This window comes from Sphaerulina musiva, assembly GCF_000320565.1.
Source record: "Sphaerulina musiva SO2202 unplaced genomic scaffold SEPMUscaffold_3, whole genome shotgun sequence".
Lineage (NCBI taxonomy): Eukaryota > Fungi > Ascomycota > Dothideomycetes > Mycosphaerellales > Mycosphaerellaceae > Sphaerulina > Sphaerulina musiva.
This window is the reverse complement of record NW_016017385.1, coordinates 2,341,511-2,367,192: the sequence shown is the minus strand read 5'-3', so window position 1 is coordinate 2,367,192 and position 25,682 is coordinate 2,341,511. Positions and strand designations below refer to the sequence as shown.

The 25,682-nt window shown below is 52.5% G+C and overlaps 9 protein-coding genes across 9 annotated transcripts; 5 read left to right on the top strand and 4 right to left on the bottom strand.

Annotated features, from left to right (window-relative positions):
- Window positions 1-404: 404 nt before the first annotated feature.
- SEPMUDRAFT_148384 (carbapenem antibiotics biosynthesis protein card) lies at window positions 405-2,417 on the bottom strand. Its single transcript, XM_016904890.1, has one exon. The coding sequence runs from the start codon at window positions 2,242-2,244 to the stop codon at window positions 739-741; it is 1,506 nt and encodes a 501-aa protein (XP_016762889.1). The 5' UTR covers window positions 2,245-2,417; the 3' UTR covers window positions 405-738.
- A 1,262-nt stretch (window positions 2,418-3,679) lies between these two features.
- Window positions 3,680-4,719, top strand: SEPMUDRAFT_148383 (uncharacterized protein). Its single transcript, XM_016904889.1, has one exon. It carries the CDS (start codon window positions 4,129-4,131, stop codon window positions 4,423-4,425), a length of 297 nt encoding a protein of 98 aa, XP_016762888.1. The 5' UTR covers window positions 3,680-4,128; the 3' UTR covers window positions 4,426-4,719.
- A 163-nt stretch (window positions 4,720-4,882) lies between these two features.
- Window positions 4,883-5,669, bottom strand: SEPMUDRAFT_148382 (uncharacterized protein). The gene has a single exon (XM_016904888.1). It carries the CDS (start codon window positions 5,492-5,494, stop codon window positions 5,180-5,182), a length of 315 nt encoding a protein of 104 aa, XP_016762887.1. The 5' UTR covers window positions 5,495-5,669; the 3' UTR covers window positions 4,883-5,179.
- A 3,251-nt stretch (window positions 5,670-8,920) lies between these two features.
- On the top strand, window positions 8,921-10,305 carry SEPMUDRAFT_116027 (uncharacterized protein; the record flags this gene model as incomplete). The annotated part of the gene is made up of 5 exons (XM_016901215.1): window positions 8,921-9,143; window positions 9,246-9,609; window positions 9,734-9,769; window positions 9,839-9,898; window positions 9,987-10,305. 5 exons carry the CDS (start codon window positions 8,921-8,923, stop codon window positions 10,303-10,305), a joined length of 1,002 nt encoding a protein of 333 aa, XP_016762886.1.
- A 634-nt stretch (window positions 10,306-10,939) lies between these two features.
- On the top strand, window positions 10,940-12,532 carry SEPMUDRAFT_148381 (Pex2_Pex12-domain-containing protein). Its single transcript, XM_016904887.1, has one exon. It carries the CDS (start codon window positions 11,004-11,006, stop codon window positions 12,519-12,521), a length of 1,518 nt encoding a protein of 505 aa, XP_016762885.1. The 5' UTR covers window positions 10,940-11,003; the 3' UTR covers window positions 12,522-12,532.
- Window positions 12,533-12,740: 208 nt separating this feature from the next.
- SEPMUDRAFT_155405 (Malic_M-domain-containing protein) lies at window positions 12,741-14,619 on the bottom strand (the record flags this gene model as incomplete). The annotated part of the gene is made up of 2 exons (XM_016907616.1): window positions 12,741-14,474; window positions 14,548-14,619. The coding sequence occupies 2 exons, from the start codon at window positions 14,617-14,619 to the stop codon at window positions 12,741-12,743; spliced, it is 1,806 nt and encodes a 601-aa protein (XP_016762884.1).
- Window positions 14,620-14,864: 245 nt separating this feature from the next.
- SEPMUDRAFT_40752 (ATP-dependent bile acid permease) lies at window positions 14,865-18,806 on the bottom strand (the record flags this gene model as incomplete). Its single annotated transcript, XM_016908799.1, has 1 exon — window positions 14,865-18,806. One exon carries the CDS (start codon window positions 18,804-18,806, stop codon window positions 14,865-14,867), a length of 3,942 nt encoding a protein of 1,313 aa, XP_016762883.1.
- Window positions 18,807-20,091: 1,285 nt separating this feature from the next.
- On the top strand, window positions 20,092-22,232 carry SEPMUDRAFT_132358 (uncharacterized protein; the record flags this gene model as incomplete). Its single annotated transcript, XM_016902487.1, has 6 exons — window positions 20,092-20,199; window positions 20,282-20,294; window positions 20,395-20,631; window positions 20,836-20,926; window positions 20,990-21,172; window positions 21,783-22,232. The coding sequence occupies 6 exons, from the start codon at window positions 20,092-20,094 to the stop codon at window positions 22,006-22,008; spliced, it is 858 nt and encodes a 285-aa protein (XP_016762882.1). The 3' UTR covers window positions 22,009-22,232.
- Window positions 22,233-22,652: 420 nt separating this feature from the next.
- SEPMUDRAFT_162800 (SNF2_N-domain-containing protein) lies at window positions 22,653-25,560 on the top strand (the record flags this gene model as incomplete). Its single annotated transcript, XM_016908019.1, has 2 exons — window positions 22,653-22,713; window positions 22,813-25,560. 2 exons carry the CDS (start codon window positions 22,653-22,655, stop codon window positions 25,506-25,508), a joined length of 2,757 nt encoding a protein of 918 aa, XP_016762881.1. The 3' UTR covers window positions 25,509-25,560.
- Window positions 25,561-25,682: the final 122 nt, after the last annotated feature.

Genomic DNA, 25,682 nt, shown 5'->3' with positions numbered 1-25,682 from the left:
AGCAAAAAGAAAAACTTAAAACTAGACCTAAGACTTACCTATCCTACCTCCTACGTTCCGTAACCTTCTACCGACCGAAACTAGGAGCTAGTCAATTACTACCTCCTAGGAGGTAAGTCTGGTAGATATAAACAGATGGATAGATATATCAGGGTAGAGTAGAGGTTAGAATTGCGGTAGTAGAGACCGACTACGGCGTTTCGTTCATTAGCCAGCGACCTATACATACCTAGGTAAGGTAAGGTAAGGTAAGGCACCTTGGGGACTCAACACTACATCTACCTAGGTACCTTATCTTCCTACTAAACTAGGCTGAATGTTTCTGATTTCAAGGAGGAGTAAGAGGGGAAAAAAGAGGAAGAGTATTGGAGCATTCAGATACAAAATGACATGCATACCTCATACCTCATATCCCAAAATGTAGATAGATCACATACATGTAGCTTCGAGAATTGCTCTCTGTACCAATCTCACAACTCCGCGCTAATCGAAGAGGCCCGAGCCCATACTCCATCAATCGCCACAGCAGCAAACCTAGGTAATAGAACAACAGGCCATGCATGCAATTCTCCTTGGGTCCCGCAGTCAGTAGCTTCGGGCTCCTTACAAGCCCACATCTCACTCATATCTTCATCCCTCGTCATCGTCGTCGTCGTCGTTGTCGTAGAATCCCTTCGCATCAGAAAAGATCATTCAAAACAGTATATTCTTCCCATTCGCTCCGCCTGTGGATGCAGATCATGCAGATGCACCACCACCACCGCCAAAGATCGTTTCCCTCATCCTTCTCCCCAATTCAGCCTGCATAGCCATTCTCGTGTCCCCGGTGCGACTCGCGGCATCTTTGTTCTCTGCAGCCCTTCGCAACAAGTAGTTGAGCGCTTCAAACATACTTCCCCACACTGTCAATTTGAATACCTTCTCCTTGACTCCCTCTCCAATCTCCGCATCTCGAAGAAGTTGACAAGAAACTTCGTCGGCCATGCCTTGCAGTTGCGCATAGACCAATGGAGTCAGTGCTTCGCCGTGGAGGAGTTGTTGTTGGCGCAGAGAGCGGGCTTTCGAGACTGTGGCAGCATTGTGGGATGCGACAAGCACATTGATGTTCTGTGGAAAGTGGACTTGGCCTGGGGTGGCGGGACGGAGGAAGGAGTCGTAAGAGCGGCTGATGAGGGCTGCTGTGGCAGAGTCGTAGGCGTGGTGAGTATGCTCAATGGTATCGCGGATGAGATGTCGAGGTTCCGAGGCAAGATAGGCGCCCCTGACGAGTTTGGCTCCTAGTGTGAAGCCTTCTGCTTTTGCGATTTCGAGATGTTTGCCCAAGATGCCAGGCATTTGCTTGAGGTACATTTGGTAGGTGGTATAGACCACGGCTTTGCCTTCCGTGTTGTATTCTCTTTGCATCATCATGCTCCAGTTGTGGAAACCTTGCAGATTCCACGTCTCTTCAGCAGAGGGAAGAAGGCCGATGTTTTTCGCAGCAGCAGCGCGACTGACAGTGTGCATAGCCGCTTTCATCTCAGTTGAAGGATCTTGTTCCTTGGCCATGCGCTTCGTTGCCGCACTTCCCAATCCACTCCATTTCAGTCCCAGGAAGTCTCCTGGCGCGGCCATGTCGATGGTCTCCAGCATCCCTTTGGTCCAGAACTCCACGTCTGCTGCCTCATCATGTTGCTCACTTTCACACGTGAGCACTTCGCGTGCGCTTTCAAGGATCACACCGGAGTAGCCTTGAGCACGTAACTCCGCACATCTCTTTGAAATTTGGTCTTTGTTCTCTCCGGCGCAGAATTGTTTGTAGAAAGTCTCCCAGAGAATCAGACGCATCAGAGGGTTCTTCTCAAGATTGAAGAGCGGATTAGGCGACTCGAGCATCTTGCGTAGGAGGGTGGTGGACGCGGAGAGGAGGGCGGGAGAGGAGGACATGGTGGTGATGAGGTAGGATCGGAGGACTTCCGAGAGGGCCAGGCATGAGAGCGGTGCGTCTGCTGGCGTGGATATTGGGGACGATGGAGTCGTCAGCGCTGGGGATTGTTGTGATAGGCTGGTGTCGATGGGAAGGGTCATATGGCTGTTTTCATGGGAAGTCGAATGCAGTTGTCGGCGAGTACCTGTAGTCTGAGAGTGTGCTGCTCGGATGTGCGTGGTCGTCGTCTTGCGGGAGACCACCGTCATCGGTCTCGTTCGCGGAATCACTTTACCTGTTGCCGCCAGTGCTCGTGAGGTCTTCATGGTCGAAGCCATTGGAGGATGATGCTGTCCCTACGCTGCTCTGCAAGATGGTATTGAAGTTGTGGTGCTGGTTCGTGTCTTGCCAGCATAGACAGACACCAAAGAAAGCAGGATGAAAGACAAAGAAAGCGTGATACTTGATCTCATTCTCAAACGGGAACTTACTGATATACACCTCACTTGACCAATGCTGCCTATCGTGTTAGTTGATGGTTGGTACGGCGGTAGTGACGACCAGAAGACGCTGCAAAGGGATGAGGATGCAAAGTGAACCAGGAATGTGATCGCTTACCTTCGGCTCTCTCTAGAACTCAATTGGCCGATTGATAAGGACGGGGAGCTCTGCCCGCCCCGCATTTGACGTCTGTCCATCAAATCGCCCATCAAAACCGTCGCCGAGCCCGGATTTCTTTGACGGGTCAGCTGACGTGCTGTCTTTTTCATTCTTCGGAGGCGGCGGCATTCTACGGCAGCCAAGAGCGATACCTCACTCTAGTTCTGACTACATCTATCTTATCTCGCACTCCGACTCCGTAGCCTCCACTAAGGTACTCCCTGCCCCATCTTCTGGCCGAAGCTGCTCCATCCTTCTTCCCCCCCTTTCCTCTCCTTTCCTCTCCTTTCCTCGCCACTTGCAAGTGCCAGGCACTTGTTACCCCGAACTCCTACCCTGTCTTCTCGCAGTCTCCGATAGAACTCCCTACCTCACCGTTGAATACAAGCACGCCATCAGTTGAGCCCCACCACAGCTGAGGCCAACGTGATCTCTGAACATACATCTCGTCCCAACAATGCACCAGACCTGGCAGCCATCATGAATGGAAAGCCCTGGCAACAGGACTCGTCATCAGGCGGACGTCAACACCTGACTCCAGTGAAGATGACGCCAGTGATGGCCATATGATTGGAGTATTCATGGAGACTCACTGGTCACGATCGCTCGGACGCCCTCTTTTATGACAATGACACATCTCAATTGGGGTGTTATCTTGCTCTCAGTGCCATGGAAGTGGCACGCAACCTGATCTTGACTTTGCTCTATTGCTGCATTCCGGGAGCTGGGACTCAAGCGGTCACCTTCGCCGCGCTGTGGGATGAGGAGCGTAGTTGACCACGCCGAGCAGCTGCCTCTGCACCATGGATTCTTGGAGGGCCTTCTCAGCGGCTGGACTTTACCGCAGTGGGATCGAGAGACGGGTTGGATATGCCGTTCACGTCTAGAGCGCTGGAAAAATGCTCCGACTGGGTAGCTGGGCGATCATTCCATCGTTACTGTGGTTGCCAACACACCAACAGCAAGATATGAACGCAGCCAAAATCATGCTTCACGATACATCATGCCTCACGCTCCCCTTGGACAAGCGACGCCTATCGTGGCTATTTTCTGCAATATGATGCAGATCTCGACATGCCGCGCTGCAATTGGCGTTGCCTCTTCGGGATCGTGGAAACGGCTTCCTTGACTTCTCAAGTACTCTCCAGCGACAGCTGAGCCACAGAGCACAATCCCCGTGGAGTCCTGATTAGGAATGGCAAAATGAGCGAAGCAGTGACTTGGAGGAATGTCGAGAGTGCTTGCCATCGAAAGCCTGCGAGATGTTCGGAAGGACAAGTTATACAAGACTGCCCCCAACGAATAGTAGAAGGTATGCTGGAGAGCAGCTACAGTCCGACTAAGGGTACGATCGGCATTCCAGATTTGTCCGCCTGAAATTGTCTGGAAGGTTGAAGCATGATCTTTGGTTCATGGTTCGCTTGCAGCTTGACTATTGCAAAATGTTGGAGCTCATTCAAGAGTGCAGACATGTCAGCTACCTCGGTCTAGCCCGGTGAGGGGACATATATGTCTGGTATCCGGAATTTCTGAGCTCTTCTGAGGACCGATCTTGTGCTCAAATGCTTGCTACTGCCGCATGTTGCGCTGCTGTCCAAGCACCTCGATGGATGCGTCGGATATCCTTCTCTTGTCTTAATGCGAGTTGTTCTCCATTGCTTGCGAAGTCGCAGCGGGTCTTCGGTCATCTTATTGCTCTCCTCCCTGGTCCAAGCAGCCTCGGCACTCTGTGGTATTCTGTTTCCGAATCCCTGCCTGGATGTGTTGCTGTCGTAGGTATGACTACTGGCAGAATCAACCAGGTAGCTATCGTAGCGGGCGCTGGTCCCTCGCTCTGCGAGGGCAACGGCCGAAGGTAGTCAGAGGTCGGGGTAAAAACGTCCAGATTTGATGATCTGTATGTCTGGTCAGCTTCTGATGCTACAAATACCGCGACTGGGATCTCACTCGATGATGCCTGCAGCATTGACGAGGACGTCGACGTCGTCGTCCTGGACGCCCCTTGGACGCATCTTGGTCGTCCGTCTCCGCCTTCAAGTTTGAACTGGGTAGATGGTCAGCACCTAATGCTACACTGATCGCTCGATGCTTGGAGCTCACTCTGCGATGCCGGCAGCATTGATCAGGACATCGATGCTGCCACAGTGTTCGGTCATGTCCCGACCTGTCTGGCTCCCCCATAGTTGCAGGTTGTACAACGTCGACACTGGATGCTCCAAATAGACGCGTTGTCTCGCACGTCTCCGCCACGAGGTTCGAGCTGTTGAAATGGTCAGCACCTAATACTGCACTGGTCGCTCGGCCCTTGGTACTCACTCTGCGATGCCGGCAGCATTGATGGAGGACATCAATGCTGCGGGACATCGAGGCTGCCACAGTGTTCGGTCTTGTCCCGAACTGTCTGGCTTCCCAATGGTTGCAGGTTGTAATCCATAGAACTCATCAAGACGTCGACACTGGATGCTCCAAGTAGACGCGTTATTTCGCACGTCTCCGCCACGAGGTTCGAGCTTCTGAAATGGTCAGTACCTAATACTGCAGTGGTCGCTCGGTCCTTAGTACTCACTCTGCGATGCCGGCAGCATTGATGGAGGACATCAATGCTGTCCTCCATCAATGCTGCGGGACATCGAGACTGCCATAATGATCGGTCATGTCGCGACCGATCTGGGTCCCCCAGGGTTGCAGGTTGCCGGCAGCATTGATCAGCACATCAAGGCTGCCGTAGTGATCGGTCATGTCGCGACCGGTCAGGCTGACATAGAGTTGCAGGTTGTAATCCATCGTTGTTGTAAAGACTGTCTCAGCCTCGTACAGGTGTTGAGCACGATGTAATGGTGAGAGAGTGCGTTGTCGAGGCAGGTTGTTTTGAGGAAGAAGACTTCGGTCGCTTTCTAGAAGGTTGTGCTGCAGCCTCCATGGAGGCATCTACAGGCGGGGTGGATCCCGCTCCTCTGCCAATCGCTGAGTTGCGGGAAGGGCCCGAGCAGCAATGAAGGTATATAAATGATCCCGTCGGCTTGGTCAATCGGGGAGGAAGAGGAGGGAGTTTGGTCTAGGTTGAGGAAGAGGAGGGAATTTGGGCTTATGTCGCTGCTGCTGCTGCCGCAGCGGGAAACTGCCATTTGGCGGGCCATATAACTAACATTCTAATAGTTCGAATCTATGTATTGGGTACTATTTCCCATACAACATCAATATGATTGGCAACATGGTTGACAATATGATTGAAAATATATTTTTGCTTTTTCATGTTCTCGAACCTCCTTTTTTGCACTACCAGGTACATTTATGCTAGGAGGTTAGGAACAGAGTCGAACACCCCAATTCATGATATATTTTTCATACCTTGGTGATCTCACGGATATAACGATCGACTGACCATAAGGTTGTCACATTGAGCCCTCTGTAAGTGATTTCGTCGTTCTTTTTGCCTGTTCGAACAGGTGTGGGTGCGTGTTTATGGCAAATCAGCCTTGGCACGGATAGCAGGCTCTCAAGTCTGCAAAGAAACAAAAAGTCACAACACCGTCACAACACTGTGGAAATCACTGGAATCACTCTGTAAATACTGTATTCATGTTCTGGTATTTACTGAGACTTTTGCAATGGCTAGAACGCGAGAATGCGATATAGATGGTCCCTTGATGTTGATTGTGGTTTGGGAACTTGCTGTCCGTGAAAGTACCTTATTCGTCCTCCCATCTCTTTCGCTTTCCGCCCTACTACTGCCTAGCATCTAGAGTAACAAGTATGTAGAATCAAACATGTCCAGGTCGGCTGGAGGTAGGATAGTCTGCTGGTAGATGGTGGTACTGGTGCCCCTGTGCCAGGTTATGGACGGCTGAGGCGAGGCCCCGGCGGCGTTGTCGTAATCGTGGAACAACCAGTTGGTGCAAGCAAGAGTATCATGACCTAGAGCAACATGGGAAAGGCCTAGACCGCGAGCCCTCGCAATCATTTATACCGCAGCTACACATCTAGCTCGCAGAAGTATCGTTGTGATCGCATTCGCGGCAGTCCCAAGTCATAGCCATAGCTGCGGCAGCGAGGCCTAAGTTGGGAAGTCCTCTCATACTGCAAGGCTGTCGACAAGAGGTACTCAGGAACACATACGAGAGGGCGTCAGAGTTGCGATTATCGTGGTCTATCGATTTTGGACGGTAAGCAGATTATGAGGTTTTTTCGCCGACCTGATGGACGACCGGATGGGCTTTACGAAATTCCAAACGCCAGTCGAACACCAACTCTCCATCCCAAGGCTCGATCAACGCGTGCGATCTTCGTTGCATCTTGCTCAATTATCGTCCAAAACAAGCGCCTGGCCGCCAAAAGGGAACGTACACACGCACGAGCCCTAATTGATGAAAATAATTGACTGAACTCGCAGGTTCGCGACCTTTCTCACTGTCGGGGCCTTTGCACTGTACTCGTTCGAATGACAGCCGGTCGGGGGAACACACACCTCCAACGCAGATCCTGGATAGTGATCGGAACATTTTACGATCATGTCAAAACTACTACGAATGAACCAACGAAGCCTCATCCGACCCTCTCGAGCATCGCTCTACCTCCTACTCTCCAAAATCAGAGGACACTACTCACGAGATCTTGGACGCGCACAAGTAGATACAACGGGAGAGTCCTAGACAGAGCTAGCGCGCGAATTGAAGTCGGGCACGAGTCGATCATTGGCACGAAACAGCTAGGTGTAAAGGTTTGGCCGAGCTGGACACGACGCCCACTTGGCTTTTTCGGCATACAGAAAGACTTCAGTGTTGGAGCGGTACTAGCATCTGAGCAGGGTCATATCATGATAAGCTACGCGCAAGATGGAAACAACACATGAGATTCCTCGCCCTACGGCGTAGATGCTGGTGGATAAACTGGACGGTTGGTTTTTGAACAGGGACGGCTGACAGTAGAAGCGCAAGAGGAGCTGATATGGAGGGAAGAAGGGGGAAATACATATTGAACTCTGTGTCAGTACGATGGTCATATGTCTCCAGATGCGGATATCTTTGTGAGAACACACGGTGAACTTGCAAGCATTGCGAGAAGAGGCATACTTCCACCTCTGCATCGTAGAGTTGATAATAGGTAGCAGCGTGCTGCTCTAATGAAGGATAGCTAAGCCGCTAGGACTGTGCCAAACACTTTGTAGCTTATACGGAGCTTATATACAACGAGAGACTGCTGCTACAATATATCGCACCATTCGACTTAGAACTGTAGAGATTCTGGAGGACTGTATACCCCTAGTATAGGAGTAGAGAAGTTGCCTAGTAGAGCGCACCTCAGTATCTATTGCAATTGCAGATTGTATATCCATGGAGCGGCCTACATTTCCATAAATTTTCGGCAGGATTTTCGACCAGTAGCATGTATTCGACGTCCAAGTGTAAGCCTTGATCCGCGTGCGATATGTGCCTAGGTATAGATACCCGGCGAGAGGACTTGTCCTGCCTGGCTTGCACCGCCACGGAGAACGACTTTTCCCCTCTCCTTACCTGAAATGGGCGCGGAAGTCTGTAGAAACCTTTGTATCGGAAGCTATATGGGCTGACTGCGCTCAAGTTTATGGTCTTGTAGAGACTGTTTTCGGCAGTGGATATTTCCTCGTCGAGATCATCCTGTTCGAGAAGGTATTCCATATAATCCTGTATCGCGCCTAGGTGCGCTTTCTTTAGCCGAAGAACTCGATTACCTAGGTATAACTGTAGTGTATGTTGCAGGATCTCTCAGTAGTCGTAGATAGTGAATGAAGTCGTGGCTGTTCTGGCTAGTATAATCGACTCGTAGCGAGTAGAGACATCGTATTCCTAAAGCATTGTGTGTCTTGAATACATATACACAGAGCATATACCGTCGCACCTGGGCGGTGGTGGCTCTAGCCAGCGCGGGCTGGGAGAAGAAATGCGACAACCACTATCTGGTCTTGCTGCTGAGTATACCGTGGCTTTAAAGCGGCCCATGACCTTGTCACCCAGGCTGGCACGCAAATCCACTCGCTCTTGGTTACCGTCATCGTCGACAAAGAAGAACCGGTTAGTGTTCGAGAATGCCACCTTGCGCTTGGGTTTCTCGTCCTCGGTGTCATCCGGCGTAAATATCTTATACGATTCGTACATGCTGTCGATATCAGATTCTACGTCTTCCGAGATGTATCTCGTTGCTCGTCTCGCTGGTAGGGTAATAGCGTTAGGTCCTAAGGCCTGAGATCCTGCTGATACTCCTCCCGACTGCTACGCGTTGTCACCGAACACTACGTTCTTAGGTACATTTTGCTCCTCTCTTGATAGTGGTAGGGGATTGCCTAGGCACTCAGTACCCTTCACCGCTTTGTGACCCAAGATGCCGTCCTTGATGCAGAGGAATCAGAGCGAGCGGTCGTATTTGCGCGAACCATTGACGAACTCGTTCCTTGATGTCTTCGGATCGAACGCTCGGTTGGACGTCGGATTACTCGGTGGAGCTGAGGCAGTGTGTGCTATGATCGATACTAGAGAGGAGAACCTCTACATCGGAGACCCGAGCGAAGGCGAGACGAAGACGGAGCTCGCGGTGCCAACCATAGGTATAGTCAGTCGCCGCGCAAATAGACATAACAGACCATTGTGAAGGTATCAATTAGAGCCGGCAGATCGCCATAGATATATGTATTCACACAATGATACAGACAATGATAATCAATGGTGTAATACTGGCACTATTATTCACCCGCTGTATATCGTCATCTCATTCGTCGCGAAAGCTCATATGTTATGGGCTATATCACGCCATTTTCCTCCTTCCTCCCTGATCTCTCCTTACGACCACCATACTACACCACGCCACAAACCACGCACCAGCAGCCAGCAGCAACAGCAAGACCAAAGCAGAGAATCAGCAGCAGCAGTAACAACAGTAACAACAGCAAAAAGAATGGCGTGGGGCGTGGTGTGGTTCTTGGTCTCGGCGGCGCGAGAGGGCCGCTCGCTGCGCGTGCGGGTGCCGTGGCCAGCGGCGTTTCTGCTTTTCCCCTTTGGGGGCTTGCTTTTGTCGTGAGTCTCCCTCCTCCTCAACTCTCCTCCTCTAGCTGCGACTGTGGTGGTCAGGGTAGCGCTAGGGGAAAATAAGAGAATGGATAGTAAAGGAGAATGGTAGCTGACTTTCTTTTACTCTTAGTCTCTTCCTCTTCCTCGACGACCGCGAGTTCGTGTGGTGAGTTCATAGACCTACTGCTTGGTGCCAGTCCTACGAGAAGGGCCACTGCTAACGAGTGATACTTAGCCGTATTCACCTCTTCGGAGAGGTACTCTCCCTGCTTCGGCAGTACTTCTGCAGCGGAGCGTAAGCAAGACATGCCCACCTCTCTCCCTCTCTCGCTCGCTCAAGCAATCCATTGCCGGCCATACCATTCTAACACCCATCCTCACAGTGCCGCCCGTCTCGACCGGCTCCGAGAGCCAATCGCCCTCTCCCTCCTCAGCTTCCCTCCCTCTTCGCATACGATATTGCACGTAGACAAGTACTGCTTCAGAGGCGTACGAAGACTCTGCGACGCCCTCGGGCGTTATGGTTTCCCACATGCGGAAACCTTGCAGGTGTTCTTCTGCGACTTTGAAGTTCTGAGTCGCTTGATCTACGATGAAGACACAAGGAGGTTGAGCGTGGATGTGATGGCTTACGACCCGGGAGAAGCCTTGCGCGCTCCGGCGCATTGGTTGTGGAGATTCTCGGTTGCGAAGGAGTCTTGAGGTGAGTTTTTTGATAATCCAGTGTATAATGGTCTTGCTCGTTACTGGAGGCTGGATATCTGGATGTTCTTCTGGACTGGGGATCAAGGGCTATGCTGCGAAAGTGTCGACTGGATCGCTTTGGCCGAGAAATGTGTCTCCGAAAGTGTCTTGATACTCAGACAAAAGGCTACCGACAGAAGAGGTTATGGCTGCTATGTCAGCCTACGCTTTCAGGAACACGCCAGTGGGTCTATACAGGAGGCTTATCGAGCCTACAAATGACGACCGCAGATGCTATATCGATTGATTTGGGGAGGTTCCGTAGCCCTTTCATCGACCTGGACCCGAACGACCTACGAACGGATTAGCATACGGCTTCTGGACGGGCTCTTCTACTGCGCTCTTCGGATCCTGGACACTGCACAATGCCTTGTTTAATGTATCAACAGAGAGCCAAGTATATATGCTAACAATGTGATGTTGCAGGAGTAAGTTCAACCTGCAGCCCCTTGCCTCCCAGCAGTTTAGAGCGTGCACGTGCCACCCATAGCGCGGTCGACCTCGGTTCGCGATCCACGTCACCTTTTCGGGACATTTCACACACTTCACTCACTCACTCATATCCTCTTTCCCTTCCCCCTTCACCCTGCTGCCCGCTGCTGCTTCATACTGCCCTCCTCCATACTGCTTCTCTCCCCAATGCAGTGGACGGCGACATGGCAGACTTTGCGGCGGCGCAGAAGCGCATACAGCAACGCCGCCTCGCCCGAGCAGAAGCGCTGACAGCGGCAGAAACAGGCCAGAGCCAGCTCCGAGCAGCACAATTAACCAGCCTGCCGCCGACTCTCCGCACCTATGCCTTCGACATCCTCTCCTTCTGGCACTCCCTCCGCTCTCCCTATGGCACGCGACCGGCTTTCCGCGTGGGCCAAGTTGACGCCGAACTCCTCGACGAAGCATTGTTGGGACTGCTGAAGAAACAGGCGGGAGAAGGCTTGAAGTACTTTGGCGCACACGTGAAGGATGACTACGACACGGAGATCACAACCGCCCTGCGAGCCATTATGTGGAAGCTGAGCATCTACGACCACGGCCAATCGTACGGAGCCAGCTTGCAAGGCCTGAAATACATCGACGCGCGAGGAGACCCCGACCCGCATTTCGTGCGGAAAGAAGCGACGACGTGGCAGAGAATCGTCTATGGCCTCCTGACTGTGGGAGGCCGCTATGCCTGGGAACGCTGGGAAGACCGGTTGAGCTCCCTCGAAAATGGCTACGATGAACCTTCTCCCACCATCCGACGACTATCTCGCCTGACCACCATCGCCACCACTTCCCACAACATTGCAGCTTTCTGCTCTTTCCTCATATTCCTGTACAACGGCCGCTATCGAACCCTCACCGACCGCCTGTTGCGCCTTCGACTCGTGCCAGCTTCCAACCAGACCAATCGCGAAGTATCCTTCGAGTTCCTAAATCGCCAACTCGTCTGGCACGCTTTTACCGAATTCCTCCTCTTTATTCTTCCTCTCGTGGGAATCTCTCGCTGGAGACGCTGGCTAGCTCGAGCATGGAAAAAGACGAAAAGCACAACTACCAAGATCTTCAGCTCCAAGTCTCTGTACTCTGAAGAGCATGACGAAGACGACATACAGACTGGCGAACTCGCATTCCTCCCTGAACGAACTTGCGCAATATGTTATCAGGATCAGAACCCCGCTGGCGGACAATCTGAACAAGACATTATTGCATCTACTGCTGCTGCAAACAGTGGTATCATCGGCTCCTCGACAACAGACATCACCAACCCATACCAAACAGAGCCTTGCGGATGCATCTACTGTTTCGTCTGCTTAGCCCAGAGAATCGAAGCCGAAGAAGACGAAGGATTCATTTGCTTGCGCTGTGGAGAGACAGTCAAGGAGTGTAGACCTTGGAACGGAGACGTACTAGTTGAGAAGAGTAGTCTTAGTAGCATCAAGAGAAGAAGCAGCACACACAGCACAAACGCAGGTAGTCGACCATCCAGCAGGAGGAAATCAGTCATGTTTGCCGATCTCGAGAATGAGGAGCAACAAGACCAGCAGGAGGAGGACGACGACGACGACGAACAGCCCATGAATACCATGGACCCCATGCCGATGGAGGAGAGCCAGGCGTGGAGTGAAGTACGGGCACATGATAATGACAGTGGTAGTGAGGAACACGAGTATGGGAGCGAAGAAGATGACTAGAGATACCCAACCCACAAATGCCATTGCACATTTTCCTTTTCTTCATTCAAACACGCGCACTACGGCATTGTGTTTCCGGATACTGCAGTGAGCGAGTAGGAGGGTGTGCGCAGAGATGCATGCTGTAGAGTGCTGCTGACTGACTGATTGACTAGGCTCATCTCATCTCACCATCTATCCATCTCTCTTCCCTTCCCTCCATCTTTGCTCCAATCCAATTCAATCCACCTTTATCCCCTCCACCCCTTTACTCCCCGCCTCCCCCATGGCACTCCTACTAGCACCCTTCAAATCCACCTTCCTCAAAGGCCGGTACTCCGCCTCCCACATCTGTTCACGAATCCACTCCTCCAACTCCCCCTCCTCCTCAGGAATCCCCTTTCGCATCGCCAACCCCTCTTTCTGCGCCTGCCGAATCACCGCCTTAGCAATTCCCACACTAATCTCTCTCACATTCTCCACATCAGGCAAAAGTCCCGCATTCGAGTCTCGCAAAGCAGGAGATTGTGCTGCAAGAGCTTTGACTGCCGCCACGAGCATTTCTGCTGTGAGAAATTTTGTTCGAGACAGAATTGCTCCAAGCCCGATGCCGGGAAATGTTACGGAATTGTTACATTCGGCTATGTCGCGTTTTTGGCCGTTGCTGAGGGAGATGGGGTCGAAGGGGGAGCCCGTGGCGATCAGGGCTTTGTCGTTGGTCCAGTTGGAGAGGTCTTGGGGCGTGGCTTCGTGGAGTCTGGTGGGGTTGGAGAGGGGGAAGATGATGGGTCTTTCGACGTGTTGGGCCATTTCTTGAACGATTTCTTGGGTGAAGGATTTGGGTTGCGTGCTGGTTCCGATGAGGACGTGAGGGTGGACTTTGCGGATCACATCGAGGAGAGATCGGTGATTGGCGTCTTGCCAGTCATCGTCGGGTTTCGCGTAGGGATGTTGGGCGGGCGTGAGATTGTCTTTGAAGGATTGGAGAAGGAGACCGGGTTTATCGACGCAGTAGATTTGTTTCGCGGCTTCTTCTTTGGACTTTTTGCCGTGGGATTCGACGGAGATGGCATCGCGGATTTGATCGCCAATTCCTGTACCTGCTGAGCCGGCGCCGAAGAGGACGACTCGGAGGTCTGCCATGGGCAGTTTGGCGACGTGAGCTGCGGCGTATATCGCTGCCAGTGTCACACAGCCGGTGCCTTGTACGTCGTCGTTGAAGCATGCAATCTGGGGAGTGTATTTATCAAGGATCCGGCGAGCATTGGCCAAGCCAAAATCTTCAAAGTGCAAATATGCCTTGGGGAACTGATTACGCGCGGCTTGAACGAAGCGGTCGACGAAAGCATCGTACTCTTCCCCTCGCACGCGTGGCTTTTGCAGCCCGAGATAGAGCGGATCCTGAGAGAGATTTTCATTGTCGGTACCCACATCGAGAACGACGGGAAGCACGCGATTAGGATGAATACCTGCACAGAGCGTGTATATAACCAATTTAGCAATGCTGATGAGAATAGCTCCAACGCCTTGATCGCCAATACCCAGAATCTGCTCGCCATCGCTCACCACAATGACATCAATGTCCTCTGCGCCACCATATCGGCTGAGAGGCTTTTCGATATTGTCCGGCTGCGTGATATCCAGGAAACATCCTTCGGGTCTTCGAAAGAGTCTGCTGTATGCCGCGATCGCGTCGCCTTCGGTGGGTGTATAGATGATGGGAAACATCTCTTTCAGATGATCTTGGATGAGTCGATAGTAGAGCACTTCATTCTGCTCCTTCATGCTGGTCATAAACAAGTTTTTCCCGATCGCGGTCTTGTGAGTGCTGTATTGTTCATACGCTCGCTGGACCTGTTCGTCGAGAGTGTTGACTTTGGCGGGAAGAAGACCATTTAGGTCGAACGTCTGTCGTTCTTCTTCTGTGAAGGCGGAGCCTTTGTTGAGATATGGTGTGTTCAGAAGTGCGGTACCCTGTCATATCCAATATCAGCTGTTTGCCTGTTCACTGCAGTTCTGCTCCCAGACAATACCGCAGCAGACTTACCGTGATAGCACAGTCCTGCGGCCCCGAGGTCGATAGGGGCAGGTGTCCAAACTTGTTCTTCTGCGTTGCCATGTTCGCTATTTTGGTCTCGCAATGTCTCGTCGTGACAGTGGGCATTAATGATTTCCATACAGCCTTTGTCCAAGTGCATACAGGTACCTTACATATATCCATATACTTTGTGATGTGAAGCTGCTTTCTGATAGCGCAAGCGTTTGACGTATGATGACGATCTCGTCCCACCTGGACCAATAATTGACATTTGCTAGTGGCCGTGTGTATCCGTCTTCACGTGAAAACTCCTATTTTCTTTTTTATTACCAGGGGATCAGTCTATTTAATGATACATTCCTCAGCCGTCTATCTAAATCGTCTACTTCGTCAACCATGTCTTTTCTATAATCTTTCAACATTTCTACTGCTGGTCCTTGCTCAAGAATCTTGCCTTTTCCCAGAACGATGCAGTAATCGGCATTCCGAACAGCTTCCAGCCTGTGAGCAATGGTGATCACGGTGGATTCTTGCATCTCCTCGTGCATGACAAGTTGAATCTGCATTGCCGTATCTCGATCAATAGACGCAGTCGCTTCGTCGAGAATGATGATGGCGCTTCTTCGCAGAACAGCTCTCGCAAGACCGACGAGTTGGCGTTGACCTTGGCTGAGATTCTTGCCACCAGCTTCAATGTTGGTGTTCAATTGCCAGCCTTGCCGCGCGCAGACTCGGCTCAGTACAGTTTCGCACTCTTCGTCTGTATGATCATTGACCGGGTCCAGGTTCATGCGCATAGTTCCTGGGAACAGCACTGGATCCTGGGCGAGGAACGTTACTCGGGTGCGAAGGAGTTGTTTATCAACTTGAGCAAGGTCGATTTCGTCGATGTGTATTGCTCCAACTTCCGGTATGATCGTCGCGAGAAGAGAAAGTGCCAGTGTACTCTTGCCGGATCCAGTACGGCCGATGATCGCCGTCTTCGATCCACCCTTCACGGTGAAGGATATGCTGTCCAAGGCCGGGTCCAGATGCGGTGCGTACTTGATTAGCACATCCTTGAACACAACATCACCTTTGTAGGAGGGCCACCACGCAGGTGGACTGACAGATCCTTTGGGTTCCTGCTCGAGATGGAGAAGTTCGACTACTCGCTCGACGCTCACAAACTCCATCTGGAGCTGCCCGTACTGACGACATAAACCATTAGTAGTGTAGACGAACTTGTTGGCCGAAAGCAGTGCAAAAGCTGTCAGGCCTGGCGACAAGTCTGTTGCGAGGGCGAGCACCAACAGCAGAAAGTTCGCAAAAGACGCCAGAGCATCGTATCTATATTGTAGCCATGCCTGTATAGACCAGTAAAAGTGGTCCATCTTCTGGAAAGTGTCCACTACGTGAATCACACGATGCTGGAATCGAGATTGAGCCGCAAAGGCGCGCACCGTGGTTAACCCATTGAGTAGCTCGCCAAAGTTTGACATAAGCGGTGTCAACGAAACCATTTCGAGGCGACGCAGATTCTGAGAAGTCCCAATGAAGTGCCTGAAGATGAGGGCAAACAGTACCGCCAGGACGAGAGTAAAGACCAGAAATGAGGGAGTAATCGAGGCGATGACTACGACAGCCGAAATCCAGCTGATCATCATCCAGCTAATAGCAGAGAACTGCTGACTGATCCCGCCGTCAATCACGCCAATGTCAGAAGTCATGCGGTTCATCAGACGGCCTACCGGCGTGGTATCATAGAAGCGAAATGTTGCGTACGCCACCTTCTCCATCACATCTCGGAACATATTCTTGGCTGCAACGTAGACAATGACCATAAGTGATGCTTGTGAAGCCACATAGCCCAATGACTGGCCGATGGCGAGGAACAAAAAGCATAACAACCAGGGCTTAATATTCACTTCCGGTGGCGGCAGACCATCAAAGATGTCGGAAGTGTGATATCCGACGTCTGCGGAGTGAATAAACATTTCTGCTTTGGCTTTGGTGTTGTATGCTTCGGCCCATGACTTGATAAACCATGCTTCGAGCAATGCGAAGGAACGATAGACGACCAGTATCGAGATCGTGAGTGCCCATAGCCACAGATTACCCGCCCGTATGTACTCCCAGTATACAGACGCCTTGACGCCGCCATAAGCTCGATACTCATCCTCGACGAATTTGGCCGGAATCGCGGCTTCTGCTGCCTTCTGGGCACGTTCTTCGTCCGCTGTGAGATCCGGCTTTTGCTCATACATAGCAGACTGTTTGGCTTCCGCGGCATCATGATCCATGACGGACGCCATGCCATGTTCCAACTTGATGAGCTGGTCGGCAATGCCGAGCACGAGATCCGTTCGATGTGTAATGAGAACGACTGTGCGCCCTTTGAGAAGAGGCCCGCGAAAGCACTGCTGCACAATGGACTCTGCGGTCTGCTGATCCAGCGCAGCAAGCGGATCGTCCAGCAACAGGATCTTGGTCTTGCTGTAGACAGCTCTTGCAAGCGCAACTCGTGCTTTTTGGCCCCCAGACAATCCGATGCCGTTCTCGCCGATCAGGGATAAGTCTCCAGCCTTGAATTCGGCCAAGTCGGGGGTAAGTGCACAGGCATCTAGCACCGCTCGGTATCTTTCAACCTCATACGGTGCCGAAAAGAGAATGTTCTCTCTAATGCTCATGCTTTGAAGCCATGCGGTCTGTGCACAGTAGCCGATGGGCTCTGGAGGCCGAATCAGCTGACCCTCTAGCATGTCGAGCTCGCCCAGAAGTGCTTGTAGAAGAGCAGTCTTGCCTGCTGCCACCTCGCCAAATATCACTGTCAAGCCTTCAGGAAACGAGATATTGACATCTTTCAAGACCGTCCCCGTAGCACCGGGCCATGCGAAGGACGCATGATCTATAGCTAGCTGATCTCCGATGAGTGCTTCTGTTGCCATCTCCTGCAGGTCCGGCTCGGCCATGAAGTCCTCGATGCGCTGCACGGCGACCCATGCATTGATCAGCGCCACGATGAGACCGGGAACATCGCGCAGCTCGCTCGTCATCATACTAAACAGCTGTATCGAGGGGAACGCAATGTCAATGGTCAAAGGCTTGCCAGCAATGACGGTGTATGTGAAGAACGCCAGCACCGGCACAAGGTCGTAGGACAAGGTGTTGACGAAGCTGATGACGACGTTCCATGCGTTCGCAGTGATTCGGAGCATGAGCTCCTTCTGACGAGCATTCAACGCTTGGTTGAGCCACGTATCTTGCCAACCATACCACCGAAGGTGTCTGATGGCCTCGACAAATTGTGAGACAATCTGTAGCTTGGCATCTGTTGCGAAACGGCGTTTCTTTTCGTAGTGAGTGAGAACACGCGCAAGAATCGCGTTCATGACCTGTGCCAGTATAACCAGACCGACCGCCATCATCGATGCCCATCCGAGATAGTTGACGACAAGCCATATGGACAAAATAATGGCAACTGGCTTTTTGATGAGTTTATCGAACTCCCAAAAGCGTTGCGCTACCTCGTAGACATCATTGCGCATCAAGTTCAAGATTCTGCCCATCGATGCCGGCTCCTTGACTGGCGGAGACGCGTCTCTTTTCTGGAGGAGGCTCCGAAGCGGTCGCATGAGGTTGGTCCACCAGTCTGCCCTCGGCTTCGGCGTCAGCTCATCGTTGGCATGTCCGCTTGATGTGCCGTTGTGCTGCACTGGCTCGATCTTTTCGACAGGCTTGAAAGCCATCTTCCTTCCCAGCGTCTTCTCATACAACATTGTAATCATCTCTCCTCTGCTTCTCTCATAGGCCCTCCGGCCATACCACAGCTGGAAGACGTCAACTTGCGCAGCCAACAGCCTTGCCACGAGTGAGAGCCCGGCATATGTTAAGGCGACTCTTTTGGGGCGCTCCGGGTCCTCCATGGAACTGAGGATGAGCTGGAGGAAGAATGGCGCTGCGTAATCGAGAACCTTCTCTACGAACCCCAGGATGGTCACGATGACAAGATCGATTCCGTTAGCTGTCACCAACCGCTTGATGACGGTACCACGAAGCACTCTGAAGTTTTCGTGCAGACGTGCATGCTGAAACTCATATGGCAGAGACCAGACATCTGAGTCCTCCATCTGTCGCTTGCCACCAATGTTGAGCATGGGTGTCATCCACCTCACAGTCATGAATTGCCAAATGTTCAGGTTCTCTTCCGGGCTGCGCAAGACACTTGTCGGCGCAGTGAATGGCTTGCTGATGTCTTTGGTGGACAGTAACACATCTCGCAAAGGCATGATTGACAATATGCAGATTGCAATGCCGTTCGTCACCGTACCAGCGATCCAAAAAGGCAATAGTTCTTTCGTGGACCCAGCATTCTCCAGTATGATACACTGTGCTATCAAGTTGACTACGAGTATCACAAGCACTGCGAACGGGACTTTCCTGGGCCTGAAGATGCATATTTCAAGGACGACAACAATCCACGGGAGACTCTGCAAACTTGCGATTTGAACGGCGGGTGCATTAAAGACCCCGGAACGGGTTACAAGTGCTTTGATGGTGGCTGCCAGGTACACGAGAGCCCCCAAGATGCTGCATACCAACAGGCTGATAGAAGTTCTTGTCCAATTCCGCTGCGACACCAGTTCCGACTGCTGTATAGGCTCTATTGCCTCCTCCACGAAAGGCCGCATCCATCGTGGTCGCCTGTATCCTAGAGAAGTGAAGACCAGCTTCAAGACCTGGCCGAGTAATATAATGGCCGCAAGAATCGTTGGAGCCGCAGCCACGACAGGTTGGAAGCATGGCCTGAATCTTGCATCTCCCACGATCCAGATGTGATGGAAGCAGATCCCGTGATTATCCCTGGCCTCATATCCGCCACCCAAGATCTGCTGGTCCATGGTGTTGTCGAGAAGGGGTGTTTAGCATTTCCCGAGTCCCCAAAATCCCCCCCTTCTATTACCGCTGATGGTATGGAGACATGTTGTTGGTTGATGTTGGAAGCGTCGATAGGATGTTCGGTGCAGGATCGAGGCGAGGATACGAGATGCCAGGCGCGGTTCGCGACGGCCCACTTTTTGCCGGCCCGTCGGCCAACGAGAAGTTGACTTTCAGGGTCGACGTCGTCGTCGTTGTTGTTTATGGTGGCGGCGGTATGAGGGCGGAGTGGTGAACCTGGCGGAAGTGTCAGTTCTGAGTATACAAGATGTTGCATTTGTGGTGCTTTGATCGATTGGGGATCGCTTCCCTTCTTCATCCAGCCAGTGAGATTGCCAGCGAGTCGCGTCCGACGAAGCTCTTATACCAAAGGGCCTTCGGCTGGCCTCATTTTTCGTAAGGCCTGTCCGCTCCTGTTCTTGTCGGTACACGAGTTGTGCATTGGGGAGTGTTGCGAGCATGAAGGGGGCGGCGAGGTCATAGGCTCTGTGGATGGTACCGGTGATCCATCCTACAATTCTCTGCCATTGTGTCGTTGTGCTGTCTCGTCAGTCTATGTTATTGGGGTCCTTGAGGAGATCAAGCGCTTACTGTTCTCCGTTGATGGAGGTATAGTGATCATGAGTTCAGGACATGATGTTGAATTCACTGCATAATGCTAAGTTGATATCTCTTGGCGGTCGGGCTGTCTATATTCCCACAATCAATCCTGTCTTCCTGCTTCAACAACGATCAGACCGACGAGTAAGTGACACCTATGGACAGCCACAGGAGAGGCATATCAGGCTGACCTTCTTGTTGTATAGCACTCTTCTTCCTTCTTCAGACACCGCGCTACCGTAAGTACAACCCCATCGCCATGCAGCGAAACAGGGTTGCAGAGCAATGTCAAGCACCTCCCCTTTTTATTGCTCAGAAAGCTGACAACTTTGACGCCAGGAATTCGACACCAACTCCGCCACACCAACACAATCACCACCATCACCACCATCGCCACCACCGCCAACACCACCGCCGCCACCATCACCATCACCATCACCCCCGCCGCCGCCGCCGTCACGACCCCCACCACCACCATCACCACTACCGCCGCCGCCGCCGCCGTCACCACCACCACCACCACTACCACCACTACCACCACCACTACTACTACTACCATCACCACCACTACCATCAGTAAGTTAGCTCTCCCCTCCTTCCAACAAACAAAGAGAACCACCAGGCCTGCGGATAGCCAGATCGCAAAGTTTCCCTCCTGCCTTACTCGCCAGAGTCATTCATATCTCTAGGAGTTGCGGCCAGGCACACACTGGACGGATCTGCTGGCTGTGGCGTGTATATATTGCGCCGTTCATTGCTAATTTTTCTTGCTCTGAATAGTGTGCCACATCCTGGAGGATGTCCTCCTCTGCACCAAGTGCGGCGCCGAGTATTGGCGCATGGTGCGCAGCATGCGCACCTGCAACCCGCTGTGAGCCTCCGTCTGAGCCGTATATAAGAGTTACCAGCAAGCTGACTGACTAACTTCCTTAAGCTGCCTGTTCTTCTCGGACGTCCCCCGAGTCTTGCGGCAGGGGCTTTGCCCCTGCTGCCAGGCGGAGGTGGACGGCGCCGTTGCCGAGCTCAACCGGGAGCTCGCCGGGCAGGAGGCCTGGTATCTCCGCCCGGAGAACGCTGGCTTCGCTGCCCGGGAGCGCGAGTGGAGCAAGAGGAACTGGTAAGTTATCCCTTATGATTCCTAGCACTACGATAGTAGCATTCGAGCAAGCAAGCACCTTTCAGCACAGCCAAGGGACCGCCAGGACGCCGGGATCGGGACAAGAGCCGCCAGGCTTGATCGCGGATCAGAGAAGGGACCATCTTAGCTGTGCCTATAGCAGTGTTTCTCGTTCAAGCCACAATCGACCGAGCCGCGGTATGGAAATGTGCCTCGAAGCCAGCGGGTTCTTGCTACGCGAGAAGGGGAGTCCTAGAGTTATTAGCGATCTCTTTCTACACGACCCGCTCAATCATTGCTTCAATCACCGCGCTGTCTCGTGTGGCATGACCCTCGAAGCGTCCGCATGATTGGGCGCAGGAGTCGAAGAAGATACTACCAGTATGATCCTCTCTGCTCTTGCATCACCGGCTGTACCATGCGGAAATCTGGCACTTGAATAAGAGCTGCAACACATTGAAAGAAAGAGCACTATATCAGGACGACAGACATACATGCCTAGCTGCACTCCTGTCCGTCACGACAGATCCAGCCATGCCGCCAAGCCTAGGGATTCACCATCCACCTAAAGCCCGTCTTATCGGAACAGTCTGGCTGATCCCTATGGCAGCCGTCTTCTACGGCACCAAGATCCATCCACGCACTACTCGGACGAGAACGTCGAGAGAAGTGTAGAAACCCTTCTTCGCCTCGGCCAGCATCGGACCCTTCTCCCCAAGCTGGCCCCTGGAGTGGCAGAGCTTCCTTCTTCGCCTGTCGATGACAGCGGTGCCTCTTCAGACTTCGAGTGTCTCTTCACGCTCCCGCAGACCATGAGCTGGGCACAGGCACCATAGAAGCCCGAAGTTGTCGGCCGTTTGGGATGGCTGCCGCTCCTTGTGCATCGTTTTACTCTTGAGGATGAGCGATCGCGATCGTCTACCGGATCTTGGTCCAAGGACATGCGCGAGGAGACGTCGCACTATGTGTCGGACTGGCCATATCGCTATACTGGATAGTCGTATCGACGGCGCATGGCGAAACCGGCAACTGGATGAGTTCGAATGGTGCTGGAGGTACCTCCTGGATCCAGGAATGAGACTGAGGACGGAGATTTCCAGTTACTGGCTTGCCCGAACCGAGGTCCTTTCTCGAAATCGCGCTAGCGGCCTAGCGCGCTTCCTTGGCTTGGCAGTCGCGTCCCACTCCTACCTCCTACGCGTCGTCATCATTTCACTCTTTGACATTCATTTGCTAATTTACTTCTCTTCTAGAGCCCGCGCCATACACCTCCCCCGGCCCCCTCTCCTAGTATCCGTGGAGCTCCGGATATTAGTCAAAATTAAATCAAATTGAATCAATCAATCCTTCTTCTCCTACGTGAGTCGTGACACTGTGACAGTAGAATCCAAACCCCCCCCCGCTTAGTAATCCCAAACATTACCTGGTACTGTACTACTGTATCTCTTTGTAGCACTCCTCCTCCAAACCACCACCGCCAATGTCGAGCTTGCTCGACACCAGCGTACGGCGCCGCGGCGCCAAGGATAGGATCGGTGAGGGTTTGCAGGCGGCGGTGACGGCGGAGCGACTCTCATTCAGCGACCTCGAGGACGACGAGCCGCTGAAGAAGAAGAGACGAGCTCCCGCCACCACTGCAGCCCGCAAACTCCTACCGCCCTTCCGACAAAGACCCCAGGCCGCCTCGCTCGTAGGCAAGCGGAAGCTCCATACCAAGCGGCGCGCCGCCCCGCTCGAAGAAGCGACCGACGACGAGACCGAGCGACCAGAGGATCTCCTACCCGACTACCTCAAAAAGCGGCGCAATGAGCGAGAAGCACAACAACAGAAAGGCGATGATCTTGGGTTCCGAACACCACCCACACACAAAGACATTGGCCTGGGAACATCACAGCACAAGAAGCCGAATTTGCCTGGTGTGACACCACCACGACCACACGAAGCCATCGAGCTCGAATATGGCACAATACCGCCTTCTATCGCCCAATACCTCAAGCCCTACCAAATCGATGGCACCAGATGGCTGCACGAGAAGTTTGTGAAGCAACAGGGTGCCCTTCTAGGCGACGATATGGGTTTAGGGAAGACAATTCAAGTCATCGCATTCCTCACAGTGGCGTTTGGCAAGACAGCAGACGAGCGCGATCTCAAGCGAATGCGATACAAGCGGAAAAACGAGCCAGGAACATGGTACCCGCGAGTGCTCATCATTTGCCCAGGGACACTCATCGAGAATTGGAAGGTGGAGCTCGACCGCTGGGGGTATTGGCACATCTACACATACCATGGCAGCGCATCTGCCAAAGAGGACGCATTAGCAGCTGCAGAAGGAGGCAGGCTCGAGATCATGATAACAACATATGACACATACAAGCGCGATGAGAGCTCCATCAACTGTGTGACGTGGGACTGCGTTATTGCTGACGAGGTTCACACCATCAAAGAGCGCAAGTCACAAAACGCACAAGCGATGAACAACGTCAACGCTCTCTGCCGTTTCGGCCTGAGTGGTACGACCATCCAAAACAAGTACGAAGAGCTGTGGACACTACTGAATTGGGCCAATCCGGGATGTGTGAGCACCATCGCCAACTGGAAGAGTGCCATTTGCATGCCTCTGAAGATAGGACAAAGCCACGATGCGACGCTCTCACAACTGGCCAAAGCTCGACGTACAGCGATCGGCTTGACCCAAAACTTACTACCGAATTTCTGGCTGCGCCGCACAAAGGCCCTCATCGCACATCAATTGCCAAAGAAGAGCGACCGTGTGGTGTTCTGTCCACTGACAGAGACTCAAGTCACAGCATATCAGAACTTTACTGACTCGGAGCTCGTACATGCCATTCGCGATTCTTCTGAGCCCTGCTTCTGCGATTCGGGTAAAAAGCAAGGCCACTGCTGCAGAGAATCTATTGAAGGCTTCGGCGGATGGAAAAATCAGGTATTTCCCGCACTGGTCACACTACAGAAGCTTTCCAACCACGTCGCTCTCATGGTGCCAAAAGCGGATGCCGATGCCGAACGACTCGAAAAAGATTTGGAAAAGCTCAGGATTGCCTTGCCAGACGACTGGGAAGAATTGTACCAGAATAGAGACAATCTTAGCTTTCTTGCACGACCGGAATTCTGTGGCAAGTGGAATGTACTAAAGAAGCTCATGAAGCTGTGGTACGACAATGGAGACAAAGTCCTCATTTTCTCCCACTCGGTGCGACTGCTCCGGATGCTAAATCTTCTGCTCAAATTCAAGACGTCCTACAACATTTCCTTCTTGGATGGTAGCATGACATACCTCGATCGGCAGAAGGAAGTCGACGCGTTCAACTCTCAGCCCAGCCAATTCGCTTTCCTGATTTCGACAAAGGCTGGAGGTGTAGGACTGAACATCACCAGCGCCAACAAAGTAGTCGTCGTCGACCCGAACTGGAACCCGGCATACGATCTACAAGCACAGGATCGCGCATACCGCATCGGCCAGACCAGAGATGTGGAGGTCTTCCGTCTTGTTTCTGTCGGCACAGTAGAGGAGATTGTATACGCGCGACAAATCTACAAGCAACAACAAGCCAATATTGGATACAACGCTTCGGTTGAGCGCCGCTACTTCAAGGGTGTGCAAGACAACAAAGACCAGAAGGGCGAGATTTTCGGACTGGCAAACCTCTTCGCACCAGTACAGGCCAATGTTGTGTTACGAGATATAGTCAATAAGACGAACATTGCAGAGACCAAGGCTGGCATTGACATCGTTGGCCTGGATCTGGAAGCAAGTCAAGAGGACGAGGACGACTTCGTGCTGGACCCAGACTCACGGACGGCGGCCATCGAAGCCCTTGCCGCAGAAGTCATTGACGAGCCCAGTCGAAAGCGCAAGCTCGCCAAGGAGGCAGCCAAGAAGAAAGATCCAGTACAAGCAATCCTTGCCGCTGCTGGAGTCTCATACACGCACGAGAACGCCGAGGTCATTGGGACGAGCAAGATTGAAACCAAGCTGTCCAGCCGAGCACAGAAGGGTGCAGATGACCCAGACCACATCAACCAGCTCGCATTCGCCCGCTCCCAGCAATCACAGACGCCCGCACTGCCTCGGCCTGGAACGGGTTTCCAGGCAAATTACGGAGGCGGTGGGGATGGAGAGGGCGAGGTGAGAGTCAAGTACAAGTATCAGCCACCAGAGGAAGTGAGGAGACGTCAATTCTGCAGCATGTCTGCCCATTTTGGGTATGAAAAAGTGGAAGAGTTCGCACTGGTGGTCGAGGGCTGGACGCAGCAGCAGCGTCGCGACTGCCTAGAGCTGTTTTATAAGCAGCGGAGAGCAGAGCTCACGCCGTAGGAGTTTTTTTGTTTTTTGTTTTTTTGCCGATGCACTTGATAGCGAAGATACCCCCTCTCAAATTGAGCATGATTGATGATGATGATTGATTGAAACTGCCTTGAACTTCGCTCCCATGTGTTGTCGTCGTAGTCGTCGTCGTCCTCGTCCTCGTCATCTCCGAAAAGGATACTT

Bases quoted from the DNA above. Each gene is read 5' to 3' on its own strand.
- SEPMUDRAFT_148384 (XM_016904890.1), bottom strand. From the start codon at position 2,244: ATGGCTTCGACCATGAAGACCTCACGAGCACTGGCGGCAACAGGTAAA.
- SEPMUDRAFT_148383 (XM_016904889.1), top strand. From the start codon at position 4,129: ATGCTTGCTACTGCCGCATGTTGCGCTGCTGTCCAAGCACCTCGATGG.
- SEPMUDRAFT_148382 (XM_016904888.1), bottom strand. From the start codon at position 5,494: ATGCCTCCATGGAGGCTGCAGCACAACCTTCTAGAAAGCGACCGAAGT.
- SEPMUDRAFT_148381 (XM_016904887.1), top strand. From the start codon at position 11,004: ATGGCAGACTTTGCGGCGGCGCAGAAGCGCATACAGCAACGCCGCCTC.